Source organism: Ceratotherium simum, chromosome 33 (assembly GCF_057802395.1).
Source record: "Ceratotherium simum simum isolate JZ-2026a chromosome 33, ASM5780239v1, whole genome shotgun sequence".
NCBI classification, from domain to species: domain Eukaryota; kingdom Metazoa; phylum Chordata; class Mammalia; order Perissodactyla; family Rhinocerotidae; genus Ceratotherium; species Ceratotherium simum.
This window is the reverse complement of record NC_141932.1, coordinates 18,364,928-18,391,908: the sequence shown is the minus strand read 5'-3', so window position 1 is coordinate 18,391,908 and position 26,981 is coordinate 18,364,928. Positions and strand designations below refer to the sequence as shown.

At 39.2% G+C, this 26,981-nt stretch overlaps 1 protein-coding gene across 1 annotated transcript in view; it reads right to left on the bottom strand.

Moving 5' to 3' along the window:
- Window positions 1-10,129: 10,129 nt before the first annotated feature.
- LOC101401359 (seminal plasma protein pB1-like) overlaps window positions 10,130-26,981 on the bottom strand; it is a 28,744-nt gene continuing 11,892 nt past the window's right edge. Inside the window, exon 2 of the mRNA XM_087421930.1 lies at window positions 10,130-10,272. Coding sequence (XP_087278056.1) covers window positions 10,130-10,272 — 143 coding nt within the window. The remainder of the gene's footprint in view (window positions 10,273-26,981) is intronic.

Genomic DNA, 26,981 nt, shown 5'->3' with positions numbered 1-26,981 from the left:
ATAGAAGCACACACGTAGCCCACATAGGGGCCACCCCTGGAACATTGAGAACTGAGGGAAGCACACTGGAAGCCTCCTAAGCCATCACTTACATAAGGTCACCTATCCAAGAGCAGGAGACGTAGCTGACCTACCTAATACATAGACACAAGCACAGGGAAAGAGGCAAAATGAGGAGGCAAAAGAATACATTCCAAGTAAGGGAACAGGACAAAACCCCAGAAAAGGAACTAAGTGAAACAGAAATGAGCAACCTACCCGACAGAGAGTTCAAACTAAGAGTGTTAAGGATGCTAACTGATCTGGGGAGAAGAATAGATGAACTCAGTGAGAATGTCAACAAAGAAATGGAAGATATAAACAAGAAGCAATCAGAAATGAAGAATACAATACTGGAAATGAAAAATTCATTAGAGGGACTCAAAAGCAGAGTAGAGGATACAGAAGAACGGATCTGTGAGCTGGAAGAAAGACTAGAAGAAATTACCCAAGGTGAACAGGTAAAAGAGAAAAGAATTAAAAAGAGTGAGGACAGTCTAAGGGACCTCTGGGACAACATCAAGCGCACTAACATCCGTGTTATAGGTGTCCCGGAAGGAGAAGAGCGAGACAAGGGGGCAGAGAATCTATTTCAAGAAATAATAGATGAAAACTTCCCTAACCTAAGGAAGGAAACAGACATCCAGGTACAGGAGGCACAGAGAGCCCCAAACAAGATAAACCCAAAGAGGCCCACACCAAGACACATCATAATCAAAATGTCCAGAATTAAAGATAAAGAGAGAATCCTAAAAGCCACAAGAGAATGTCAAGTTACATACAAAGGAAACCCCATAAGGCTATCAGCTGACTTCTCAGCAGAAACCTTACAGGCTAGAAGAGAATGGCACGATATATTTAAAGTGCTAAAAGGAAAAAACTTACAGCCAAGAATACTCTACCCAGCAAGGTTATCGTTCAAAATGGAAGGAGAGATCAAAAATTTCCCAGACAAGCAAAAATTAAAGGAGTTTGTCACCAAGAAACCAGTGTTACAAGAAATGTTAAAGGGACTGATTTAAGGGGAAAAGAGAAGACCACAAATAGGAAAAATTATCTATTTCCACGATTAGAACGTAATGGATACAAATGCACAAAAAGAAGTTGGATATGATATCAAAAACATAAAAGGAGGGAGGAGGGTAGTTAAAGAGTACAGCTTTCAGACAGAGGTCAAACTAAAGTGACCATCAATTCTGTATAGAAGAAGTAAGGAACAGAGAAGGACTACTAAAACACTGAGGGAAAAAAAAAAAAAGTTAAAAAATGGCAGTAAGTACATACTTATCAATAGCTACTTTAAACGTCAATGGACTAAATGCTCCAATTAAAAGGCATAGGGTGGTTGACTGGATAAAAACACCACCCATGTATATGCTGCATACAAGAGACACACTTCAGACCTAAAGACACTCACAAACTGAAAGTGAAGGGATGGAAAAAGATACTCCACGCAAATGGCAATGAAAAGAAAGCAGGGGTAGCAGTACTCATATCAGACAAAATAGACTTTAAAACAAAAACTGTAAAACGAGACAAAGAAGGGCATTACATAATGATCAAGGGAACAATCCAACAAGAGGATATAACACTTGTAAATATCTACGCACCCAATGTAGGTGCACCTAAATATATAAAGCAATTATTAACAGACATAAAAACAGAAATAGACAGTAACACAATAATAGTAGGGGACTTTAACACTCCACTTACACCAACGGATAGATCATCCAAACAGAAGATCAATAAGGAAACATTGGCCTTAAACGACACACTAGAACAGATGGACCTAGTAGATATATACAGAGCATTCCATCCAAAAACCGAAGAATACACGTTCTTTTCAAATGCACATGGAACATTCTCCAGGATTGATCACATATTAGGCCACAAAACAAGTCTCCATAAATTTAAGAAGATTGAAATAATACCAACCATCTTTTCTGACCACAACGGTATGAAACTAGAAATCAGCTATAGGAAGAAAATCAGAAAAGCCACAAATACATGGAGATTAAACAAAATGCTACTGAACAACGATTGGGTTAACGAAGAAATCAAAGAAGAAATCAAAAATACCTGGAGACAAATGAAAATGAAAATACGACATGCCAGAATTTATGGGATACAGCAAAAGCAGTTCTAAGAGGGAAGTTTATAGCAATACAGGCCTATCTCAACAAACAAGAAAAATCTCAAATAAACAATCTAACAATGCACCTAAAGGAACTGGAAAAAGAAGAACAAACAAAGCCCAAAATCAGTAGAAGAAGGGAAATAATAAAAATCAGAGCAGAAATAAATGAAATAGAGACCAAAAACAATAGAAAAATTAATAAAACCAAGAGCTGGTTCTTTGAAAAGATAAACAAAATTGACAAACCTTTAGCTAGACTCACCAAGAAAAAAGAGAGAAGGCACAAATAAGTAAAATCAGAAATGAAAGAGGAGAGGTTACAACAGACACCTCAGAAATACAAAAGATTATAAGAGAATACTATGAAAAACTATATGCCAACCAATTCGACAATCTGGAAGAAATGGATAAATTCTTAGAATCATACAACCTTCCAAAACTGGATCAAGAAGAAGTAGAGAATTTGAATAGACCAATCACCAGTAAGGAGATCGAAACAGTAATCAAAAACCTCCCCAAAAATAAAAGTCCAGGACCAGATGGCTTCCTGGTGAATTCTACCAAACATTCAAAGAAGAGTTAATACCTATCCTTCTCAAACTCTTCCAAACAATTGAGGAGGGGGAAGCTCCTAACTCATTCTACGAAGCTGACATTACCCTGATACCAAAACCAGACAAGGACAACACAAAAAAGAAAATTACAGGCCAATATCACTGATGAACATCGATGCGAAAATCCTCAACAAAATACTAGCAAATCGCATACAACAATACGTTAAAAGATTATACACCATGATCAAGTGGGATTTATTCCAGGTATGCAGGGATGGTTTAACATTCGCAAATCAATCAACGTAATACACCACATTAATAAAATGAAGAATAAAAATCACATGATCATCTCAATAGATGCAGAGAAAGCATTTGACAAGATACAGCATCCATTTATGATAAAAACTCTGAATAAAATGGGTATAGAAGGAAAGTACCTCAACATAATAAAGACCATATATGAGAAACCCACAGCTAATATCATCCTCAATGGTGAAAAACTGAAAGCTATCCCTCTAAGAACAGGAACCAGACAAGGATGCCCACTGTCACCACTCCTATTTAACATAGTATTGGAAGTCCTAGCCAGAGCAATCAGGCAAGAGAAAGAAATAAAAGGGATCCAAATTGGAAAGGAAGAAGTGAAACTGTCACTATTTGCAGATGACATGATTTTATATATAGAAAACCCTAAAGAATCCACCAGAAAATTTTTAGAAGTAATAAACGACTATGGTAAAGTTGCAGGATACAAAATCAACATACAAAAATCAGTTGCATTTCTGTACACTAACAACGAAGTAGCAGAAAGAGAAATTAAGAATACCATCCCATTTACAATTGCAACAAAAAGAATAAAATACCTAGGAATAAACTTAACCAAAGAGGTGAAAGATCTGTACACCGAAAACTATAAAACATTGCTGAAAGAAATTGAAGAGGGCACAAAGAAATGGAAAGATATTCCGTGCTCTTGGATTGGAAGAATTAACATAGTTAAGATGTCCATACTTCCTAAAGCCATCTATAGATTCAATGCAATCCCTATCAAAGTTCCAACAACATTTTTCACAGAAATAGAACAAAGAATCCTAAAATTTATATGGAACAACAAAAGACCCCGAATAGCTAAAGGAATCCTGAGAAAAAAGAACAAAGCTGGAGGTATCACACTCCCTGATTTCAAAATATACTACAAAGCTATAGTAACCAAAACAGCATGGTACTGGCACAAAAACAGACACACAGATCAATGGAATAGAATCGAAAGCCCAGAAATAAACCCACACATCTATGGACAGCTAATCTTCGACAAAGGAGCCAAGAACATACAATGGGGAAAAGAAAGTCTCTTCAACAAATGGTGTTGGGAAAACTGGATAGCCACATGCAAAAAAATGAAAGTAGACCCTTACCTTACACCATACACAAAAATTAACTCCAAATGGATTAAAGACTTGAATGTAAGACCTGAAACTGTGAAACTTCTAGAAGAAAACATAGGCAGTACGCTCTTCCACATCAGTCTTAGCAACATCTTTTCAAACACCACATCTGACCAGGCAAGAGAAACAATAGAAAAAATAAACAAATGGGACTACATCAAACTAAAAAGCTTCTGCACAGCAAAGGAAACCATCAACAAAACGAAAAGACAACCTAACAATTGGGAGAAGATATTTGCAAACCATACATCTGATAAGGGCTTAATCTCCAAAATATATAAAGAACTCATGCATCTCAACAACAAAAAAACTACCAACCCAATTAAAAAATGGGCAAAAGACCTGAACAGACATTTCTCCAAAGAAGATATACAGATGGCCAACAGACACATGAAAAGATGTTCAAAATCACTAACTATCAGGGAAATGCAAATCAAAACTACAATGAGATATCACCTCACGCCTGTCAGAATGGCTATAATTAACAAGACAGGAAACAACATGTGTTGGAGAGGTTGTGGAGAGAAGGGAACTCTCATACACTGCTGGTGGGAGTGCAAACTGGTGCAGCCACTATGGAAAACAGTATGGAGATTCCTCAAAAAATCAACGATAGAACTACCATATGATCCAGCTATTCCACTGTTGGGTATTTATCCAAAGAACTTGAAAACACCAATTTGCAAAGGTACATGCACCCCTGTGTTCATTGCAGCCTTATTCACGATAGCCAAGACTTGGAAGCAACCTAAGTGCCCATCAAGGGACGAATGGATAAAGAAGCTGTGGTATATATACACAATGGAATACTACTCAGCCATAAGAAACGACGAAATCCAGCCATTTGTGACAACATGGATGGACATTGAGGGTATAATGCAAAGTGAAATAAGTCAGAGGGACAAGGTCAAATACCGTATGATTTCCTTCATTAAGTAGTAGATAATAACAACAATAAACAAACACATAGGGACAGAGATTGGATTGGTGGTTACCAGAGGGGAAGGGGGGAGGGAGGAGGGTGAAAGGGATAATTCGGTACATGTGTGTGGTGATGGGTTGTAATTAGTATTTTGGTGGTGAACATGATGTAGTCCATGCAGAAATAGAAGTACAATGATGTACACCTGAAATTTTTACAATGTTATAAACCAATGTTACTGCAATAAACAAAAAATAAAACACAGATTTATTCTTCAAAAAAAAAAAAAAAAAAAAAAGTAAAGCTGTCAGAAAAATTATGCAATTAAAGTGAGATCGTCAACAAAAAAAAAAAAAAAAAAAAAAAAAATTCCGTAATATCACTGAATATCTATTCATATTCACACATCCTCAGTTGTTCTAAGATTGTCATTCAAAGCTTTTTTGTTTTATGACTAAAAGGTAATCTAGGTCCATGCACTGCATTTGGTTGTTCTCTCTCTTTAGCTTCTTTCATTTAGAATAACGCTCACAATTTTCTTGGGCAAGCCTTAGACAAGAGGTCACATTTTAGAGTGTCCCACACACAAATTATTTGGGAGCACACTGGTGCCCTTATGACTCATGATCTGGCACTCAGCAATGGCACTATGCAACCATAACCCTAAACATCCACTCTCGTGTCAAACACCAGCCAGGCCTCAGAGAAATGCTCCTCCATAGCCCTTGCCCTGTGTCCTTGAAACAAGCACCATAAAGTCCTGTGAGTCACACCATTACCAAAGTCAGACATGAGCACTCTGTCAAGCTTTGAAGAATGGGAAGGTTTTAGCGGCAGAAGCACTTAGGTAACAGAAAAGAGAAATTTTCCTCTCAGACAAAAGACCACCAAAGGTTATTGCATGATGAAATATTATTTCCCAGCAGTGAAAACCATTCTCTCTCTCTTTTTTAATAATCCAAATTATTGTTCTGGGGGGATTCGTAAATGAGTCCAATATTTGCAACAGTGGCCCAAGGTAGTGGATTGACTAGTGTCCCCCAAAAATTCACGTCCACCAAGAACTTCAAAATTTGACTTTATTTGGCAAGAGGGCTTTGCAGATGTAATCACTTAATATAAGGTGATATTGGATTGGTGTGGGCCCTAAATCTAATGACTAATGTCTTTATAGGAGAGGACACACAGAGGCACACACAGAAGAAAGCCAGGTGAAGATGGAGGTGGAGATTGGAGTGATGCAGCTACAAGCCAAGGAACGCCAAGGAATGCCAGGAGCATTCTTTCATTTCTTTCAACAATGTTCTGTAGCTTTCATTGTACAGATCTTTATCCTCCTTGATTAAGTTAATTTCTAAGTATTTTACTCTTTTTGATGCTATTGTGAGGAGAATTGCTTTGTAACTTCCTTTTTAGTATTGCCATCTTAACAATATTAAGTCTTCCAATCCATGAACATGGGATCTTTCCATAATTTAGGTCTTCCTTAATTTCTTTGAATAATATTTTGTAACTTTTATGAGTATAACTTTTATGCTTCTTTGGTTAAATTATTCCTATTTTATTATTTTAGATATTATTGTCAATGGAATCGTTTTCTTAATTTTTTTTGGATTATTCATTGCCAGTGTACAGAAATATGATTGGTTTTTAAATTTATTTTGTACCCTGCAACTCTGTGTATGAGTCAAACTTTTTTATATCATTATATGCCTCAATTTTTTTTATGGAAACCTGTACATTTAATATAATATATTGTCCCAAACTCTGGACACTGATTACTACCTACCCAGGGATTGTTGTTGTTGTTCCTTTGTTTGATTAGTGAATTGGCTGGAACATTTTCATGATGTTTATTTTCTCTCCAGGGTGCCTCCTTGGGCATACACAGTCACACTGGAAAGACAGTGGTTCTAACAGGGCTGTCTGAGTGTCTCTTCTCCTGATCTCTCTGTTAAGCTGCCTGCCTCTGTTGTTATCACATCCAGCTGTTAGGTTCCACTAATTTGCTGGCTGATTATTCTATTGTTGTAAACAGTGCCCTTGAACATAAATTGCTTCACAATCAGATTCTATTAAATTCAGGCAGAGGTTGCATCCGAGGCCAAGCTTTGAGGTTTCTTCTGACCCCAGGAGGACTCCTCTTAGCTGTCTCTTTCCCTAGTTCTCTCTTGTTAATTCACTAGCCTAGGGTTTAGCCTGTTGATGGCATGGAGCTACTAATTTCCTTTTCATTGCTTACTCCTCAAATCTCTGTTGTTTACAAGACAGCTGTTACTCACAAACTTCCCCCCTCCCGTTCCGTGAAAAATAATGTCACTTTCTTGGCAAAGAACTTTGAAGCTCTCTGTGCTTATCAGTATCTCTGAGCCACAGCTTGGGAGCTGGAGGCAAGGACAGCAGAGTGCTTCTCTCAGAATGTCACTCCTGCCTTACAAACAGGGCACTGCTGGGCAGGGGTGGCAGCCTCTGGCCTTTTTGTCTTCCTTCTCCCAGCATGGAAAATCTTCATGGCAAGTAAGCTGGGGCAAGGGTGATGGAGATCCCAGTATTCTCAAACTGCTCTCACTGGGCAGAGCCTGGGTTCTATGAGTGATGTCTTGGTGGAGTACAGAGTCCCTAACCTCTCCACCACATGGAACTGAATTTACCCTCTGCAACATGGAGTTGAGGGGAAAGAGTTAGGCTGGCAGCCTTCCCCACTGGTGATGATGCTATAGTCCTTGAGGGGAGATGAAGGAAGAGGGAATCTGTCTTTTTGGCTACACCCACTCATAATGTTACCACACAAAGATGGGATTCTCCTACCTGGTGCACATAAGAAAGCCAATTATCGCAGAATCAGCTTTTGGGTAAAGAAAACAGCTTTATTGCAACATCAATCTGCAAGGAGACAGGAGGCATATGCTCTCAGATCTTTCTCCACAATCCAGGACATGGGGCAAATTTATGGAATGAAGGGCAGAGTGGTCTGAAGTTTGGAGATAGATGATTGGAGGTAAGGAGAAGCAAGGTAATTGACGATCTGTGCAACCATAGTCAAGCTTCATGGCTCTTCATAGGATGCATGTTCACAAAATAGTGGCATTAGTATGATCTGTGGGTGGAGTTTTCAGCCCTTTGACATCAAAAGGGTCACATTTCGGGCATTTGCAGAGGCCCAGTTGATGGGTTGGTGTTCTCAACTGCCCTGGACTGGACAAGAGGAGACTCTCAGATCCTGCAAAACAGCTCTTAGTTACTCTATTGATAAGATGGGGTCAGTTGAACTGGTCCTAGAGGGCGCATGGTTACAATAATGCTACTTTCAACACGCAGAGCTGGGGCAGGTGGTCGGCTGGGTGGGGATCATAGGGTAGTTCAGATCCCACAGACTCTTGTTTTGACTGATATTAGGTTTATTTTCTTGAAGAAATATGTTTTTATTATCCATTCACATTGACAAAAAATAGAAATTTATTTCTTGCTTCTCTGGGACCATAAGAGAAGATGTCGTAGGATCCTTAACTGGATAGACCTTACACGGCCTTGGTTTTAAGTTCTAGTCTCAATTACTAACTCCAACATCAGAGAGGCCATGAATGGTGACATCCCTGAATGGTCACTAAAAGGTCATCCCCACATCCCACAGCCACTATTCCATGACTCTCTGGGCTGCTCATGTACCAGAATAAAGCTTAGGCTCTGGCTTTAAGGCTCTTCTTTGTTTCTGATACCTATGAAGTTTACTTTATGTCATTCAAGCTCAGCTATTGATTTAAATATTATTTTTCTAGAATATCTCCTTGTTTTTTTTTTAAAAAAAAATGGTAGTAGGCCTTTGGAAAACTGTCAGAGAGCCAAGGAGGTGCCAGGTTCTGCACTTAATACTTGATGCCAGGGCAAACAACACAGTCCATCTGGTCCTCCCAATAATTCAAGTCCCCCAGGGATGATGGACAGTTTAATTGCAAATAGAGAGTGGATGAACTGGAAGGATATGATCAGGACTCCTTGGAGTCAGAGGATATCTCCAGGAAGAAATAACATGTCAGCTAAATAAGGAAAGACAAATCATCTATGACAGGGACCAGTCCTCCACACCCTCTTAGACCCTCCTCCCACCTTCACCCCAAAGACCTCACCACTACACTTTCACCTTCAATCAAGCCCACAGAAAAGACAATTCTCATGTGTGTTGATATTCCATCAGTGTCTGGAGGAGAAGAGGGCCAGGACATGAAGATCCCGTGTGATCAACCTGGGTACCCTGACAACCACCCATTGGAAAGATGGTTCCTTTCATGAAAGGAAAACAAGATCACACCTGCAGAGAAAGTGTTTTATTGATTGAACCCATGCACAGTGGGAACATGGTGGTGTTGGAGGGAAAAGATTTCACCTCTATCGCACAGAGCATGACCTTCATACTTGAGGTTTCTTGATTTTCTTCACTTAGATTTCAAAGCCTTGATTGCATCCATGGACATGGGTGGACGCACTCTACAGTAATTTAACATGGTATTGACGTCAATGTTAATGAATTCTATTTATTTTTCTAGACATTCACGTAAGTGCAATGGTCTGTTTCTCTTCTCCTCTTTCTTCTCTCTCTCTCTGCTCTTCCCCATTTCTACTCCTGCTCTCCCACACTTACTCAAAAGACTATGTTGTACTCTCTCTTCCCCTCTCCAAGCTTCTCTCCGCCTACCTTGTCATGCTACTAATCCTCCCTATATCCTCCTACTTCCATTTATTACCCTGCAAACTCCCTTTCTTCTTCCTTTCCTAACTCTCGTCTCTCTATCTTTTGCATTTTGCCTTTTGTCTCTTACTCTCTTTCTGACTTTTCTCCCCTTTCTCCTCTCTCTTCTCTACAAACTCTGCTCCTCACTCTTTCTCCTGCATCCTTTCTACCTTGAACCATCCTTTCACCTGTCTCCTCTTGCCTTCTCACTCCTCTCTGTCACCTTGCTCCATCTGTTTATCCAGCTCTATCTCTTCCCTGATCACTTCCACCTTTTCTCATCCTCCCCTAGCCACTTACCCTTTATTACGGGCAATACCTCCAAGCTTTATGTTGGTCATAGTTAGGAGTGATTGAGCACCAATAATTCCAAAACAAACTCCCAGCAGTTGTGCAATTGTTATATGTTTTGCCACGATAGATAAAGGGAAAGACACATGGGGCGTAATCTGAAAAGTACAAGGAATTGGTGAGAAAGTGCTTAGTAGAAAAATTTTCCTCATGTTATCAAGAGAAGGGGATATGAAAGGGAAATGGATAGGATGAGGTAATGTCTGAGGCTTCCATCTAGGGAGCAACTAAGGAAGTTTCCACTTCAACTGGAAAGCCGTGTATTCCTCATGTGAGGAAAAGCTGCATACTCACCTTCATCAACACAATATCTCCATATCCCAGAATAAATTTCAGTCAGAGAACACCAAGCCCATAGGGAATTCTCCTTAGTGCAATCAAAATACTGGTTGTCTCCATAAATGAATGGGAAAACACACTTATTATCTGTAAAATGCAAAGACATTCTCTTCATTAGCTTTTTAGGGTATCATTATTTCTGCATTAACTCTGGCAAAGATTCTGTTCCAGCTAGCTCATCGTCACCAAGGGCCTGCCATTTACAAAGTCCTTTACTAAGTATCAGGGATGCCAATGTCAACATGATGTGGTCTCTACCCTCAGGGACTAGGAAGGGCTCTTTAACTTCCAGTGACATGTTACTTACCCGGAGACATTTCCCATGGATATTGGAGCTCCAGGTAATGGACAAGCTTGCTAGACCACAAAGCATCCTGATTTAGGATCATCAATTTTATCACCTGTTATTCTGTTGTGTATAGAGCTACAGATTCTGCTTTCCCAGATTCAATACCAAAAGTTTAAAGAGATTTTATACCTGTGAACACAGGCAATTTCTTGTTCTTGTCATTAGTATTCTGCCACACACCATATGGAAGCCTGATTTTTATCTGTGCCACATTCATGGCATATCTAAGATAGTTTCAGTGTGCACTGACTTAGCCATTTTAGTGGACTGAAGATGAAAATTACAGGAAGCCAGAGGGCTTTGTGGTTATGTGGACCTGGCCAAGGCATCTGTAGCCTGGATGAATTCTCTCTGCCTCATCACTGGATTTACTGGTCACAAATATCAACCCCCCACAACTCACGTGTATATTTCTGTTTGAGTACTATCTCCCCACCCACTCCTTCCTGATGCCTCTTGGACAGCTCCTGTACTAGAACACCATCCCTTGGAATGAGGCCCTATCTACACCTTGGCATATGACACCAGCCCTGAAGCCCTGACCTGGGTTCAGATTCCTGTCCCACTATCTACAGGCTGCTTGTCCTTGATGAGTAAACACCTTTACGAACGGCCCCTTGTTCCCCACATATAGCCTGGGGATGTGCCAACTGCCTTGTCCCATTTCTGAGAGGGTAAAATTAGCTCTTGCATGTAAAATATCTCAGAAGAATATCAATCACTGTTACCACCCCACACATGTTAGTTTTATTTGGTTGTTGTTTTGTTTCATTATTTTCTGAATCGATTACCTGGTATCATTTCAGCAAAATGGCCGGTCTCAGTCTTCTCTTGAACTGGAAGAAATTCAGTAGAGAAGATGGACGGAGGAGGAGAAAGAACAAACTTAAGGCAATCTGAATACATTCTATAGTAGGACCCACTCTGCATCTCTAACTTGCTTTTTTCCACACTAAAATTTTATAATTTTTTATTGTGGTAAGAACACTTTACACAAGGTTTTCCTACTAAACACATTTCTAAGTATAGGATCTAGTAATCTACTATACAATGTAGTGATGAGAATTTGCAATACTGTATTTTTTTTCACATTTTGACATCCATGTTTGTTTTAAACAGATACACTCTGGATGTGTGTACTAGAGGGCTAAACATAACAGATGAGTAAGAATCTTACACTTTCTCACTGCTATCATACTGACACACGTAAATTACACCACAGTAATCATAAGATGTTACCTGAGACTACACCTTTTCTCTTATTCCAATCATTAAACCCTATTTACATCAAACACTCTTCCTTTGAACAATATAACTAACCCTGTATATAGGGTGCCCATGTCTGGGACATTGAAACGGACATTTAGGAATGAGGCAGCTGTCATGAGCATTGATAGCCAACAACACCATGGGCTTTTGAGTAATATTGTTAGGTTTACATTTCAAAGAATTGTTTGAAAATTAAATACAATGTAAAGCCCTTAATAGTGTCTAGTCCTTGGGACATACTCAAGTGTTGGCAGATATACTTCTTACCACTATTACTACTACTCTATTACACATCAACCCATTTCTGGTACAGGTTCTTCCACACCAATTCCAGCCCATCTCCTCTCCCTCACCTCCATCCACATGGTCCAGTTGTAGAAAGACACAGGCACCAGCCCAAATCAGAAAGATTCCCAAATGCAGAGCCATGACAGCTTGCCTTCCTGGGTCTGACAAACATCAACTGCCACTGCCTTTTTATCTACCCCCTTACACCTTACACCACTCCCCCTCAACCTGATAAGAATCAACCTCACCAGAAGAGTGTTTGTGCATTCCTAAGCCTGAGAGCATTAAGTTCAAGTTCATCTCTCAGGTAGCATTCACAGGACATTGGCCAGAAGTATAATGTCACTGAGCCTCAATAGTTAAAAATGAGGCAAAAATGTTTGTAAAATCTTTTCAGTTCCAGTGTTCTATACCAGGCAAAGGGATGAGGGAGTGATAAAGAAGACCATTTTCTCTCACAGGTGTTCAACAGCATCCATCTCATTTCCTGGTCACAGACGCAGCATCAGACACAAGGTCAACCAGCATCCTGTTGGAGCCTCAAAGCAACCTGATTAGGCAGCCATGCAAGTCTCCATTTGAAGGATGGGGAAACTAAGGCTCAGAGAACTGCTCAAGGACACAAGGTGTATTGGGGCAAGGCCACTATTGGACCTCCCCAGCCTAGTGGACATTTTCAGAGTTAAAGTTTCCCTGCCGTCAAAAAACCACATGGCCATGGACATTGTCAAAAACAATAGCAACCTCCAGGGGCAAACTTTAAGAGGGATCCACATCACAACAAGGTTGTAGGGCTGGTTGGGCAAAAAACAGAGCAGCAGACTAGGCACGTTTTAACAGAGAGATCTAGGGAACAAGATGGTCCCAATAGGACTTGCTATGCTGCCTCATATCCTTGGGGATCTAGAAGTCTGTGCTCATGTGCAGGGCTGCATGAGAGCAAAGAGCACTCACTCTAGCTGTCTACTTCTTCCTGGCTAAATGTAAGGCTTTGTGTCTCCAAAAGTAAAACCTGGTGTATAATTGTCCACTGCCCAAAACTTAAATGTGTGTCCCAGTTCATGCAAAGAACCACCAGAACATGGTGGAAGCTGAACTGACTCAAGATATTTCAACACTACCTCTGACCAATCACTGGCTCCCCACTAAGCTATGCTGAAACAGAGGTGTCTCCTGAGAAGCCATGTTTAAAGAGACAAACAATAACTTATAAAAGAGCAACGGAGCAGGGATATCAGCAGTCGTGGAAGGGTAAGCAGACTCCACAGAATTAGTCCATTCAAGGGGTTACCCCAACAAATAAAGAGCAATATAAATAATCCCAGGTTAGGGAGTGAATCACAATCCAGAGTGGTGACAATCTATCATCTAAAATGCCCCATTTTTGACAAAAAATTATGAGATATGCAAAAAAACAGAAAAAATGTCCTCTACACAGGAAAAAAAGCAATCAGTCGGAGGTATCTCTGAGCAGTGCAGATGGTGGACTTACACAGACAAACACTCCAAAGCATATATTATGTATATATTCAAAGAAGGAAAAGAGACCATCTTATAGAAGTAAAACAAAATAGGATTACATTGACCCATTGTGTAGAGAATACCAATGGAGAATTAGAAATTAGTTTTTCAAAAAGGACCAAATGGAAATTCTGGAATGTGGAAGTATAACAACAAAAATTAAAAACTCACTAGAGGAGCATCACAGCAGATTTGAGCGAGCAAAAGAATCAGTGAACTTGATGATAGATAAATAGAGATTATCCAATCTGAAGAAAAGAAAGAAAAGAGTAAGGAAGAGAGCCTCAGAGCCCTATGGTACACCAAGAGGAATAGCAACGTATGCATAATGGGAGCACACAAAGGAGAAGACAGGAAAGGCCAGAGACAATAATAAGATCCATTTGGGGAAAATTGCCATCTTAACAATGTTAAGTCTACTCGTCTATGAACATGGGATTTCTTTCCATTGATTTAGGTCTTCTTAAACTTCACTCTACAATGTTTTGTACACTTCAAACAGGTGGATTTCATGGTATGCAATTTATATTTCAGGAAACTCTTATTAAAAACAAGAGTAAAGGAAAGTTTCTTGGATGCTTATACTGGGTCCCATGGCCTGGATCATTATTCAGTCAGCAGGAGGGATGGACACTGAGTTTTTCTCTTCCAGGAATTGAGTGTTCCTGATACTCATCAGAAAGTCCTAGGCATCTCCCCATGTTTTGATCTATACACATATTAACCCCCTGCACCAACCTCATGAATATTCATGATACGATTTTTCCATCAAACTTAAAGAACCAGGGGACACCTCCTCCTCTTATTACCACAAAGTCTGTCTCCTACATCCTCTGCTTATTCATTCTGCTCCTGAGTGCCACAACCATGTGTTCCTGGGGAGTGTCTGATGTCCTCCTCCTGCAGGTTGTGAAAATGTGTGACTTCTATACTGCTGTCAATCTCCTCTCTGCAGATGTTATGTGTTCAGTCATCTCATTCTATTTAAGGTGAGGTATCCCTCCCTCACCGATGGAGTCAATACGAGGTGATCAGAACAAGATGGCTATTTCCCTCATGATCCTACCAGTACCATCAAAGCGAAGGAGTAGAAGCAATGGTCCACTTCTTTGGTAACCTTCAGACACCCATCCTTCTCCTACTATGGGGAATCTGCTATGACTCTCATTGTTTCTCTTCTCATGTCCCACACTGAAAAAAAGGAAAAAAGAAAAAAACTGTTTTCTCTCTCTGTCCTCCCTGTCCTCCCTCCATCTCCATCCTTCTCTCTATCAATTTCTATCTCTCAGACCTGATGCAAATTTCTCAGTGACTTCATGATTCCACAAAATACAGGAGGTTATTAGCAACACTCGAAGATGCTAGGAAAAGATTCACTGGGAGTCTTGGCTTAACGGAGTTTCTACCTATTCATTTTTTTGGAGGGGAATATAGTAGGAATGTTTTAGTGGGGCATAGAAATCTTGTGTTGTATGGGAGTTTCAAAATTGAATTATCAAAATTTACTGTGTTTATTGTGGGCTTTCCACATCAGTTACTCTTATTATAGGAGTAAAAAGCTACTGCTGGAGAGAGAGTGATAAAGGTAGAAGATTAAAGAAGACTGCTACTCCTGCTTGCTTTTTGCCATTTTCCCTTGTGGCCCTGACACATTCCTGCCTTCAAGGAAGAACCATGTTTGTTTATTAATTATCACCCCCACCCTAATGCAAGAAATGAGCTAACCTTGTTGCTCACCTTGTCTTGAGTCAATTATGTCACAGATACTTTCAGCAGATGTGGTATCTGTTTCAGCTTATCATGGTCTTTCTTTGCACCACCATTACTCCTTTCTACTCAATGTCAACCACACTTAATTCTCCCAAGAAGACAACTCTTAGCTATTTCTCCTAGTCAACGAAACTAGCGGCATCATAAAATAAAAGAGGTGACAAGGGGGTGAGTGATGAGGAATGAGAGAAGACGAGGTGGTGATGGGGTGGGTGTTGGGAAGAAAGAGAGGTGAGGAGATGGAAGGGAAAGAGGAGGTGAGAGCATGGAAGGTGGGGAGATGGAGAACAGTCTGAAGAGGAAGTGGAGACAAGGCTGGAGGAACAGGAAGGGAACTGGGGAGAGAAAGAGACAAGCTGTAATATGAACTATGTGCCCAACACTGGGGTAAGAACTTTACCTCATAGAGTCTCACCTCAGTCCCAGTGGAAGGACTAAAAAATCACCATTTTATGTATAAGATAGAAAAAGCTCAAGAAAGTTAAATAATTTGCCCAGGATGTAACAGCCAACAAAATGTGGGGCTGAAAATCAGACCCAGGAGTAGCAGACTCCAAGTCCTGTGCAACCTTCAGGATGGTTTTAAAACAAGTAGAGGCCAAACACTGAAGGGATAAAGTGATGTAGTCCTAAGACCATTTGATCCAAATTCAATCTTGCCAATAAAATTATCCTTTACGAGTCTCAGTTTTCCCGTCTATATATGGTAACAGTCAACTTTGCTTGCAAGATTTTGGTGGGGATTCTATGAGTTCATGTCCCAGAAGGTAGTACATAGTCAAGTGCTCAATAAACAAACCCTCTCTCCTCCAGTGGTATTGATTTGGGTACACGTGAGCTCAAGCAGGCTTGGGATGGGTCAGGGAGAGCGAGTTGTGGATCATCAAGTCAGAGGACAGCGACCTGAAGTAAGGAAAAGAAAAGAGACATTTCCAAGATTATTTCTTCTGGTTCATAGAATTCTAACCAGATTAAAGGTAAAACATGATTTTGAAATCAAGGAATAACAGCTAATAGAAAAACAAAGGGGCAGGGCCAGCCCCGTGGCTTAGCGGTTAAGTGCACGCGCTCCACTGCTGGCAGCCCGGATTCGGATCCCGGGTTCGCAGCGACGTACCACTTCTCCAGCCATGCTGAGGCCGTGTCCCACATACAGCAACTAGAAGAATGTGCATCTATGACATACAACTATCTACTGGGGCTTTGGGGGAAAAAAAATTAAAAATAAATAAATAAATAAAAAAAGAAAAACAAAGGGGCAGAAATGAGAATATGCAGAGGAGGAAGCTAGAAGCATTTCAAGATATCTACATCTAAGTTAGTGAAAAGCCTTTCATGTAGAGAAAGACAGTGAACCAAGAAGCAAAAGGCAGAGAAATATCTAGATTGAGATATGAGAGGTGGACAAAGCACACTTTCTTTGTTTACAGAGCGGAGAAAAGCCACCTTCACAAATTCTCTCACATTACTTTCTTTCTTTAAAAAAAAAAAAACCTATTGGATTTTCTGCATAAATATTATCTCATCACAAAAAAGAGAATGCCACAATATATTAGAAGGTTAATAGACCATATCCAAGTTGAATTTTTCTAGGCACAGCAATGCAGGCTCAGAATTAGAAAATCTAACAATTATAGCAATACATTAAATACAAATATCACACAAAATTGGTAGCATGGGATAATGTGATTCAAGTTCCCCTTCCACCAGCCTGGGGAACTTTGAATTTGGAATTGCTGACTCATGGACCAAATTGATATCAATAATAGCTAACATTTACAGAACACTTGCCATGAGGTAAGCGTAGGCTAAGAGTTTTGGAGGCATTCTCCATTTAATACTCACAACCTTTAATTGCCATGCTATCCTTGAGCCAGGTATTATTTATAAACTTTTTGACATAGAAGGAAATGAAGCCTCAGACAGTTCCTGTAACTTGCCCAAAGTCACACAGTGAAGAAGTAAGTGAGCTCAGAATGAAACCCAAGATTTCATTTTTGTTTTGGTTTTTTAGCAGTAGAACCCTTAAAAAAAACCTAGAATCTATGTCAAAATGCTCAATATAAAATACAGCAGCACCGTGTGTGATGGCCCTTAAGGGAGTGAGAAAACACTTATAATTATAATTAATAAACACATCTTGAATTCCTCTCTTAAAAGTTCCTCTGTCAAACAGCTATGCCACGCCCCAGTGCTCAGAACACCTGGCTCTAGAAAGCATTTAATAAATACTGCTGAATGAAGAAATATATATATCACAAATAATCATCTCAATGGTTGTTAAAATATGTTTGGTAAATTTTTTCTCGTATGAATGCTATTTGATAAATTTTAAATATTTCCCCATTATTAATAAAGACCCTTAAAGAAGAAAGAAAATATTTCTTTAACTTGCTAAGAAAGATATACCTTTCTTAATATCTTTTCCAAATCAACATCCAACATCATAATTAATCGTAAAACACAAGAGATATTATTATTAAAGCAAAAATCCACAAAAGCTCCAAAACAAGGGGACCACCTTTCGGAACTTTGGCATAAGTCACTAGGACAGAATAAAGAAGCACAGTACATAAACATTCAAAAGGAAGGTAAAATATTAAAGACACTTTTTGTTAGTTGAGTTTTTAGCTTTTAACATTATGTTAATGGTAACATAATGTTATGTTAAGAGGAGTGACTTCATAATCACTAGATTTCTTTTTCCTTCTAACTTCTATCTTTAATCCGCTTTAAGTATATCTTTAATATACTTACCTGTCTTGTTTTTGCTAGTTGGTTATGAGCTCCTGGGGAGAAAGAGTGCTGGATTGCTATCTGGGTATTCAGGGCTCAGTAGCATGTGTTAACCTTAAAAATAAAGCAGTCGGTTATTTTCCCAGCAAAAGCAGCCAAAAAAGTTTATTTGGGAATAGCCAAAGAATTGCAATTCCAGATGTGCATACTATGGCAGACTATAGGCAAATCCAACAACCAAAGGAGATGAATGTTGTTTTATACAGAAAAAGGAGAAAATTGGGAGAGGTTGTTTTCAACAAAAGTCCATCGGACAAAAGCAAGAGTTCAGGGTTCTGATGGTTTCTCACTGGCTGAGTTGCCAGGGTAATGATTTCCATTTGGGGTGCAAGGTACATTTCTTCCTGTAATTGACATTCTTTCCTCTTGAGGACTTCTTTCTGTTGGGGTCTGTAGTTGACTATCTTCCCTGTACGTGACCTCCAGTGGTACTGCATGGGAGCTCCGTTTCTGGCCTCCTGACTTCATTTTGAATGAGCTTACCTTTTATTAACTTTCACACTGGGAAATTTATGCCTAGTAAACAAATGGATGAGTGCTATATTTTTGGGTGCTGGGGAGGCAACAAACACTATTCTCCTAGGTATGAGACGTTTTGACAAATTCTAAAAGAACAAACGTTTAAATTGTCAAGGTTTTTCTTTTCTATAACCACACAATGTGTGAGGGATGGTTGTGATCCCAAACCCCATCCACAGGCCAGGAAGGCATCAATCACCATGACATACAATCAGAAAGTGTATGGTTCCCACATGTGCTCATCTCCAAAACAGTGATTTGTCACTCCAATCAAAACTCTGCTCACTCTCTGAGAATCCATCAAGACCTCAAGAGTTCTAAATCATTTGCTCTTTTCCCTGCTAAATATTTTAATAGGCTTTATTTTTTAGAGAACTGTCAGGTTCACAGCAAAATGGGGGGAAAGTGCAGAGATTACACCCCGCCCACCACACGCATAGCCTCCCCCATTAACAACATCTTGCACCAGAGTGAAACATTTCTTACAACAGATGAGTCTACATTGACACATCATTATCACCCAAAGTCCATAGTTTACATAAGAGCTCACTCCTGCTGTTGTACCTTCTATGGATTTGGACGAATGTATAATGACATGTATCCATCCCCTTAAATTTTAATGACCTCCTTTATATTGCCCTTTCACCAAAATTTATATTAGAAAATTTTTATACACATTGAAAATTTAACGAATAGAACATCACATAACCACACACTCTCCACCCAGATCCAACAATTGTTAACTCTTTGCCATATTTGCTTCCTCTCAGGTCCTCCTCACCATTTGTGTTGTTGTCAAACCTTTTGAAAGTAAGTTTCAGACATCATGAATTTTCACAGCTAAACATTTCAACATGCTTCTTCCAAGAATAAGCACAACCTTCTAGGTAACCACAATACAATTGATACCGGCTCAAGACAAGGTTGACATAAGGGAAGCCATATTGTAGAAAAGAAAAACTCTATTGTAACTTTGAATGACCTCTGACAAACTAGACCAGCTGAATATGCACCCTCCAGGAGATCTAACTGCTCTGTAGATTTTACAACACCCGCTTGTTCATGTACCTCCCAGCTGCGATAAGATAACTTCTCTTTTGAGTTCCTTAGGAATGTGATGACCCCTGAACAGAGAATCTATGCTGATAGCCATCATCAGTGAAAACTGAAAGATCTGGTGTGGCACTCCCAGTCTATAACACCAGAAGGTCAGCATTCCTAACCCCCTCCCCAATAACCCAATGGCCTATATAACTGCTGTAAGATTTCATGACCCCTTAAGATGGTTCTTTTGGACATGAGTGGGCCATCTTCCCTCTTGCTAGCAAGAAAAGTAATTAAAAATCCATTTTCTCCTACCACCTTGCCTCTTGACTATTGGCATGTCTTGCGGTGAGTAGAAGGCCACACATTGGGTAGTAACACAATTATCACATGTTAAAAATAAAAAGTCATAGTGACGTCAGTGTCATGGCGGAGTGAGCCTTTCTCTAAACTCTTCCCCTGATAAGATACAACAAAAGGAACAGTCACAGACCAGCAATAGATGCCTAGACAGCAAAAAGATGATTGAAAAGATCCACACTACCACACATCTGAGAGTGGAACGTGCTGGGGCCCCCGGAGGAAGTGGGGAGAGGTAAGGAGAACTCCTCTCCCTCCCCATCAGATCAGCGATGCCGTCTGCACAGATCCCAGAAAGGGGGTAGGAGTGGCCCTCTGCAGGGAAACTGTAGCTATTTGGGCTCTCTCAGCCAGTGGGAAACTCCCACACAGAGGACTCAGAACTGCTACAGGGGTACCATCAACATCTGAGCACCCCAGGGGAGCGGATAATGAGGGGTGAGCAAGAAGCACCCCAGGCCAGGGACATAGCAGGCAAAAGAGAGAGCACCCCCTCCCCACATGTCAGACTCTGAAGCTTGGCTGACCAGACCAGACCAAGCGGCCAGCCGATCTCAGCGAGCAGCTGGGGCAGAGTGCAGGGGGCTCAGATTACACAGCCCTTAACCCCCACATGGTGGCAGCAGGTGGAAATTGCAACCAGATATTTCCAGGATGAGGAAAAACAAAGCCAACACAGGAACCACAATGCAAAGGTACATGAAATCACCAGACCAGAAGGAAAATGACAAGCATCCAGAAACCAACCCTGAAGACACAGAAATCCATAACCTAAATGACAGAGATTTCAAAATAGCTATCATAAAAACACTCAACGAAATACGTGACAACACAGATAAACAATTCAACGAGATTAGGAGTTTCTTCACAAAAGAGATTGAAATCATAAAGAAAAACCAATAAGTACTGATGGATATGAAGAACACAATGGAGGAGATAAGGGAGAATCTGGAATCTTTAAAGAACAGAGCTGACAATATGGAGGAAAGAATTAGCATTATAGAGGATAGGAATACAGATATGCTCCAGATGGAAGAGGAGAGAGAACTAAGACTAAAAAGAAATGAAGAAATTCTCTGAGAAATATCTGACTCTACTAGGAAATGTAACATAAGAATTATAGGTATTCCTGAGGGAGAAGAGAGGGAAAGAGGAACAGAGAGCCTATTCAGGGAAATAATAGCTGAGAACTTCCCAAACCTGGGGAAGGAGCAGGAAATACCAGTAAGCAAAACCAACAGATCACCTAAATACGTCAACAGGCAAAGGCCCACTCCACGACACATAGTGGTAAGGCTGGCTAAAGTCAATGACAAAGAAACAATATTAAGGGCAGCTAGACAAAAACAAAAAATAACGTACAAAGGAACTCCCATCAGGCTCTCAGCAGATTTCTCAACAGAAACTTTACAGGCTAGGAGAGACTGGAATGATATATTCAAAATACTGAAAGACAAAAACTTTCAGCCAAGAATACTCTATCCAGCAAAAGTATCCTTCAAATATGATGGAGAAATAGTAACTTTCCCAGATAAACAAAAGCTAAGGAAGTACATGGCCATGAGACCCTCACTACAAGAAATACTCAAGAAGACCCTCAGGCCTGAAAAAAAGAAGAGAAAGGGAATACAAAGCTTGGAGCAAGGAGAAAAATAGGTAGACAAAGTCAGAAAAATAGTAGATCTTTACCGGAATTGGTTAGCAACCACTTAAATACCAAAATCAAAGATCAAAGGAAGGAATTCACCAAAAATAAATATAACCTCATCACTGTAAACACACACCCACAACACAAGATAGAATAAGGTATAACAAGAACGACCTAGAAGGGGAAGAGGAAAGTGATTGAATTGACTTGGTATAAGGAAATAAGAGGCCATCAGATAATGGACTATCTCATACACAAGATTTTTTGCCCAAACCTCAAGGTAACCACTAAACAAATAATCAAAACAAAATCACATATGAGTAACAAAGAGAAAACTAGAAGAGTCATAAGACAGAACGACCAAACTGAATTGGCAGTCCAAAACAAATGGGACAAGAAACAAAGGAAATGCAAAAGAACTGGAAAATAAGTGACAAAACAGCAACATTAAGCCCTCATATATCAATAATTACCCTAAATGTAAATGGATTGAACTTTCCAATCAAAAGATACAGAGTGGCAGGATGGATTAAAAAGCAAGACCCAAAAATATGCTGCCTCCAGGAAACACATCTCAGCTCTAAAGACAAGCACAGGCTCAGAGTGAAAGGATGGAAGACAATACTCCAAGCTAATGGCAAACAAAAGAAAGCAGGTGTTGCCATACTCATATCAAACAAAGTAGACTTCAAGATAAAACAGGTTAAGAAAGACAAAGAAGGGAAATATACAATGATAAAAAGGACACTCCACCAAGAAGGCATATCAATTATAAATATATATGCACCCAACATAGGAGAACCAAAGGACATAAAGAAACTATTAACAAACCTAAAAGGAGACATTAACAATAAAACAATAATAGTAGGGGGTCTTAATACCCCACTTACATCAATGGATAGATCATCCAGACAGAAAGTCAATAAAGAAACAGTGGACTTGAAAAACTGGACGAGATGGACCTAGTAGACATACACAGAGCACTCCATCCAAAAACAGCTTATTACACATTCTTCTCAAGCACGCATGGAACATTCTCAAGGACAGACCATATGCTGGGAAACAAAGCAAGCCTCAATAAATTTAAGAAGATTGAAATCATAACAAGCATCTTTTCAGACCACAATGCTATGAAAATGGAAATCAACCACGGAAAAAAACTGGGAAAGTGACAAAAATATGGAGATTATACAACATGCTACTGAACACCCAATGGATCGTTGATGAAATTAAAGGAGAAATTTAAAAAATCTGGAAAAAAACGAAAATGAAAATATACCATACCAAATCATATGGGATGCAGCAAAAGCAGTCTTGAGAGGGAAACTCATAGCGATACAAGCCCACCTTAACAAACAAGAAAAAGCCCAAATAAGCCACCTTAAATTACACCTAACAGAACTACACAAAGAAGAACAAACAAAGCCCAAAGTCAGCAGAAGGAGAGAAATAACAAAAATCAGAGCAGAAATAAATGAAATTGAGACCAAAAAAACAGTAGAAAGGATTAATGAAACAAAGAGTTGGTTCTTTGAGAAGATAAACAAAATTGACAAACCCTTAGCCAGACCTACTAAGAAAAAAGAGAAAAGCCTCAAGTAAATAAAATTAGAAATGAAAGAGGAGAAATTACAATGGATACCACTGAAATACAAAGGATTATAAGAGAATACTATGAGAAATTATATGTCAAAAAGTTGGACAATCTAGAAGAAATGGATAAATTCTTTGACTCATACAACATCCCAAAACTGAACCAAGAAGAAATGGAGAATCTGAATAGACCAATCACAAGTAAAGAGATTGAAAGAGTAATCAAAAACCTCCCCAAAAATAAAAGTCCAGGACCAGGTGGCTTCTCTGGTGAATTTTACCAAACATTCAAAGAAGATTTAATACCCATCCTTTTCAAACTATTCCAAAAATAGAGGAAGATGGAACACTTCCTAACTCATTCTACGAGGCCAACACCACCCTGACACCAAAGCCAGACAAAGACAATACAAAAAAGGAAAATTACAGGCCAACATCATTGATGAACACAGATGCAAAAATCCTCAACAAAATATTCACAAACCGAATACAGCAATACATTGAAAACATCATACAGCATGATCAAGTGGGATTTATACCAGGGACGCAGGGATGGTTCAACATCCGCAAATCAATCAACGTGATACACCACATCAACAAAACAAAGACTAAAAACCACATGGTCATCTCAATAGATGCAGAGAATGCATTTGACAAGATACAACATCGATTTATGATAAAAAAAACTCTCAACAAAATGGATATAGAAGGGAAGTACCTCAACATAATAAAGACTATTTATGACAAACCCACAGCCAACATCATGCTCAACAGGGAAAGACTGAAAGCCATTCCTCTGAGAACAGGAACGAGGCAGGGCTGCCCACTCTCACCACTGTTATTCCACATGGTACTGGAGGTTTTGACCAGAGCAATTAGGCAAACAAAAGGAATAAAAGGAATCCAAATAGTCAATGAAGAAGTGAAACTTTCACTATTTGCAGATGACATGGTTTTACATATAGAAAACCCTAAAGAATCCATTGGAAAACTATTAGAAATAATCAACATCTACAGCAAACTCACAGGGTACAAAATCAATCTACAAAAATCAGTTGCATTTCTGTATGCTAATAACGAACTAACAGAAAGAGAGCTCAAAAAGATAATACCACTTACAATCGCATCAAAACGAATAAAATATCTACAAATAAATCTTACCAAGGAGATGAAAGACCTACACAATGAAAACTACAAGACATTATTGAAAGAAATCACTGATGACATAAAGAAATGGAAAGACATCCCATGCACATGGTTTGGAAGAATAAACATAGTTAAAATGTCTATATTACCTAAAACAATCTACAGATTCAATGCAATCCCAATCAGAATCCCAATGACATTCTTCAAGGAAATAGAAAAAAGAATACTAAAATTCATATGGGGCAACAAAAGACCCCGAAGAGCTAAAGCGATCCTAAGAAAAAAGAACAAAGCTGGAGGCATCACAATCTCTGACTTCAAAACATACTACAAAGCAATAGTAATCAAAACAGCATGGTACTGGTACAGAAACAGACACACAGATCAATGGAACAGAATTGAAAGCCCAGAAATAAAACCACACATATACAGAAAGCTAATCTTCCACAAAGGAGCTAAGAACACACAGTGGAGAAAGGAAAGTCTCTTCAATAAGTGGTGTTGGGAAAACTGGGCAGCCACATGCAAAAGAATTAAAATGGACCATCTGCTATCACCATTCACAAAAATTATCTCAAAATGGATCAAAGACCTGAAGGTGAGACCTGAAACTATAAAACTCATAGAAGAAAATATAGGCAACACACTCTTTGACATTGGTCATAAAGGAATCTTTTTGGATGACATGCCTACCCAGACTAGGGAAACTAAAGAAAAAATAAGCAAGTGGGACTTATCAGATTAAAGAGCTTCTACAAGACAAATGAAACTAGAATCAAGATGAATAGACAACCCACCAGCTGGGAGAAAATATTTGCAAAACATATGTCTGACAAGGGGCTAATCTCCATAATATATAAAGAACTCACACAACTGAACAACAAAAAAACAAACTACTCAATCAAAAAATGGGCAGAGAAAATGAACAGACACTTCTCCAAAGAAGATATACAGATGGCCAATAGGCACATGAAAAGATGTTCAACATCACTAATCATCAGGGAAATGCAAATCAAAACAACACTAAGATATCACCTCACATCCGTTAGAATGGCTATAATCACCAAGACAAAAATATTGGAGAGGATGTGGAGAAAGAGGAACCCTCATACACAGCTGGTGGGAATGCAAACTGGTGCAGCCTCTGTGGAAAACGGTATGGAGATTCCTCAAAGAATTAAAAATAGAAATACCCTATGATCCAGCTATCCCATTACTGGGAATGTATCCAACAAACCTGAAATCAACAATCCAACGAGGCTTATATACCCCTATGTTCATTGCAGCATTGTTCCCTATAGCCAAGAAGTGGAAGCAACCTAAGAGTCCCTTGACTCATGATTGGATCAAGAAGATGTGGTATATATATACAATGGAATACTAATCAGCCATAAAAAAGACAAAATCGTCCCATTTGCAACAACATGGATGGGCCTGGAGGGTATTATGTTAAGTGAAATAAGCCAGAAAGAGAAGACAAACACTGTATGATCTCACTCATATGTGGAATACAAACCAACACATGGACAGAAAAAACTGTATTGTGGTTACCAGGGGCAATGGGGGTAATGGGCGGACAAAAGGGGTGAAGGGAGACAGATATACGGTGATGGACAAACGAAAATGTACAACCCAAAATTCCACAATGTTATAAACTATTAACACATCAATAAAAAAAATAAAAAGTAAAAAAAATAAAAAGTCATTGGAAATTCACATATCTATATACACGTTTCATTAAAACGAGTGTCTCACTATCATTACTTTAGAAACAACAGGGCTGTTGCTTGCAATTAGTTTTCTACCCTTGGTAATAGAAAACATTTCCAATAAACATTGTAAAAATAAGAGGGCAAAATTATCATACTCATCAAATTAAAATAACAAAACGTTAATATTTCCAAAATATCATTGAATATCTGTTCTTATTCAATCATCCCCAATTGTTCTAAGAATATCTTTCAAAGCTTTTCTGTTTTTTAACTAACAGATAATCTAGGTCCAGGCACTACATATCATTATGTCTCTGTAGTTTCTTTCAATTAGAATAACACTCACAATTTTCTTGGGCAAGACTTAAACAAGAGGGCACATTAGAGAGTATCCCACACATCACACACATACACACACCCACACACCCACACACACACACACAAAATGATTTA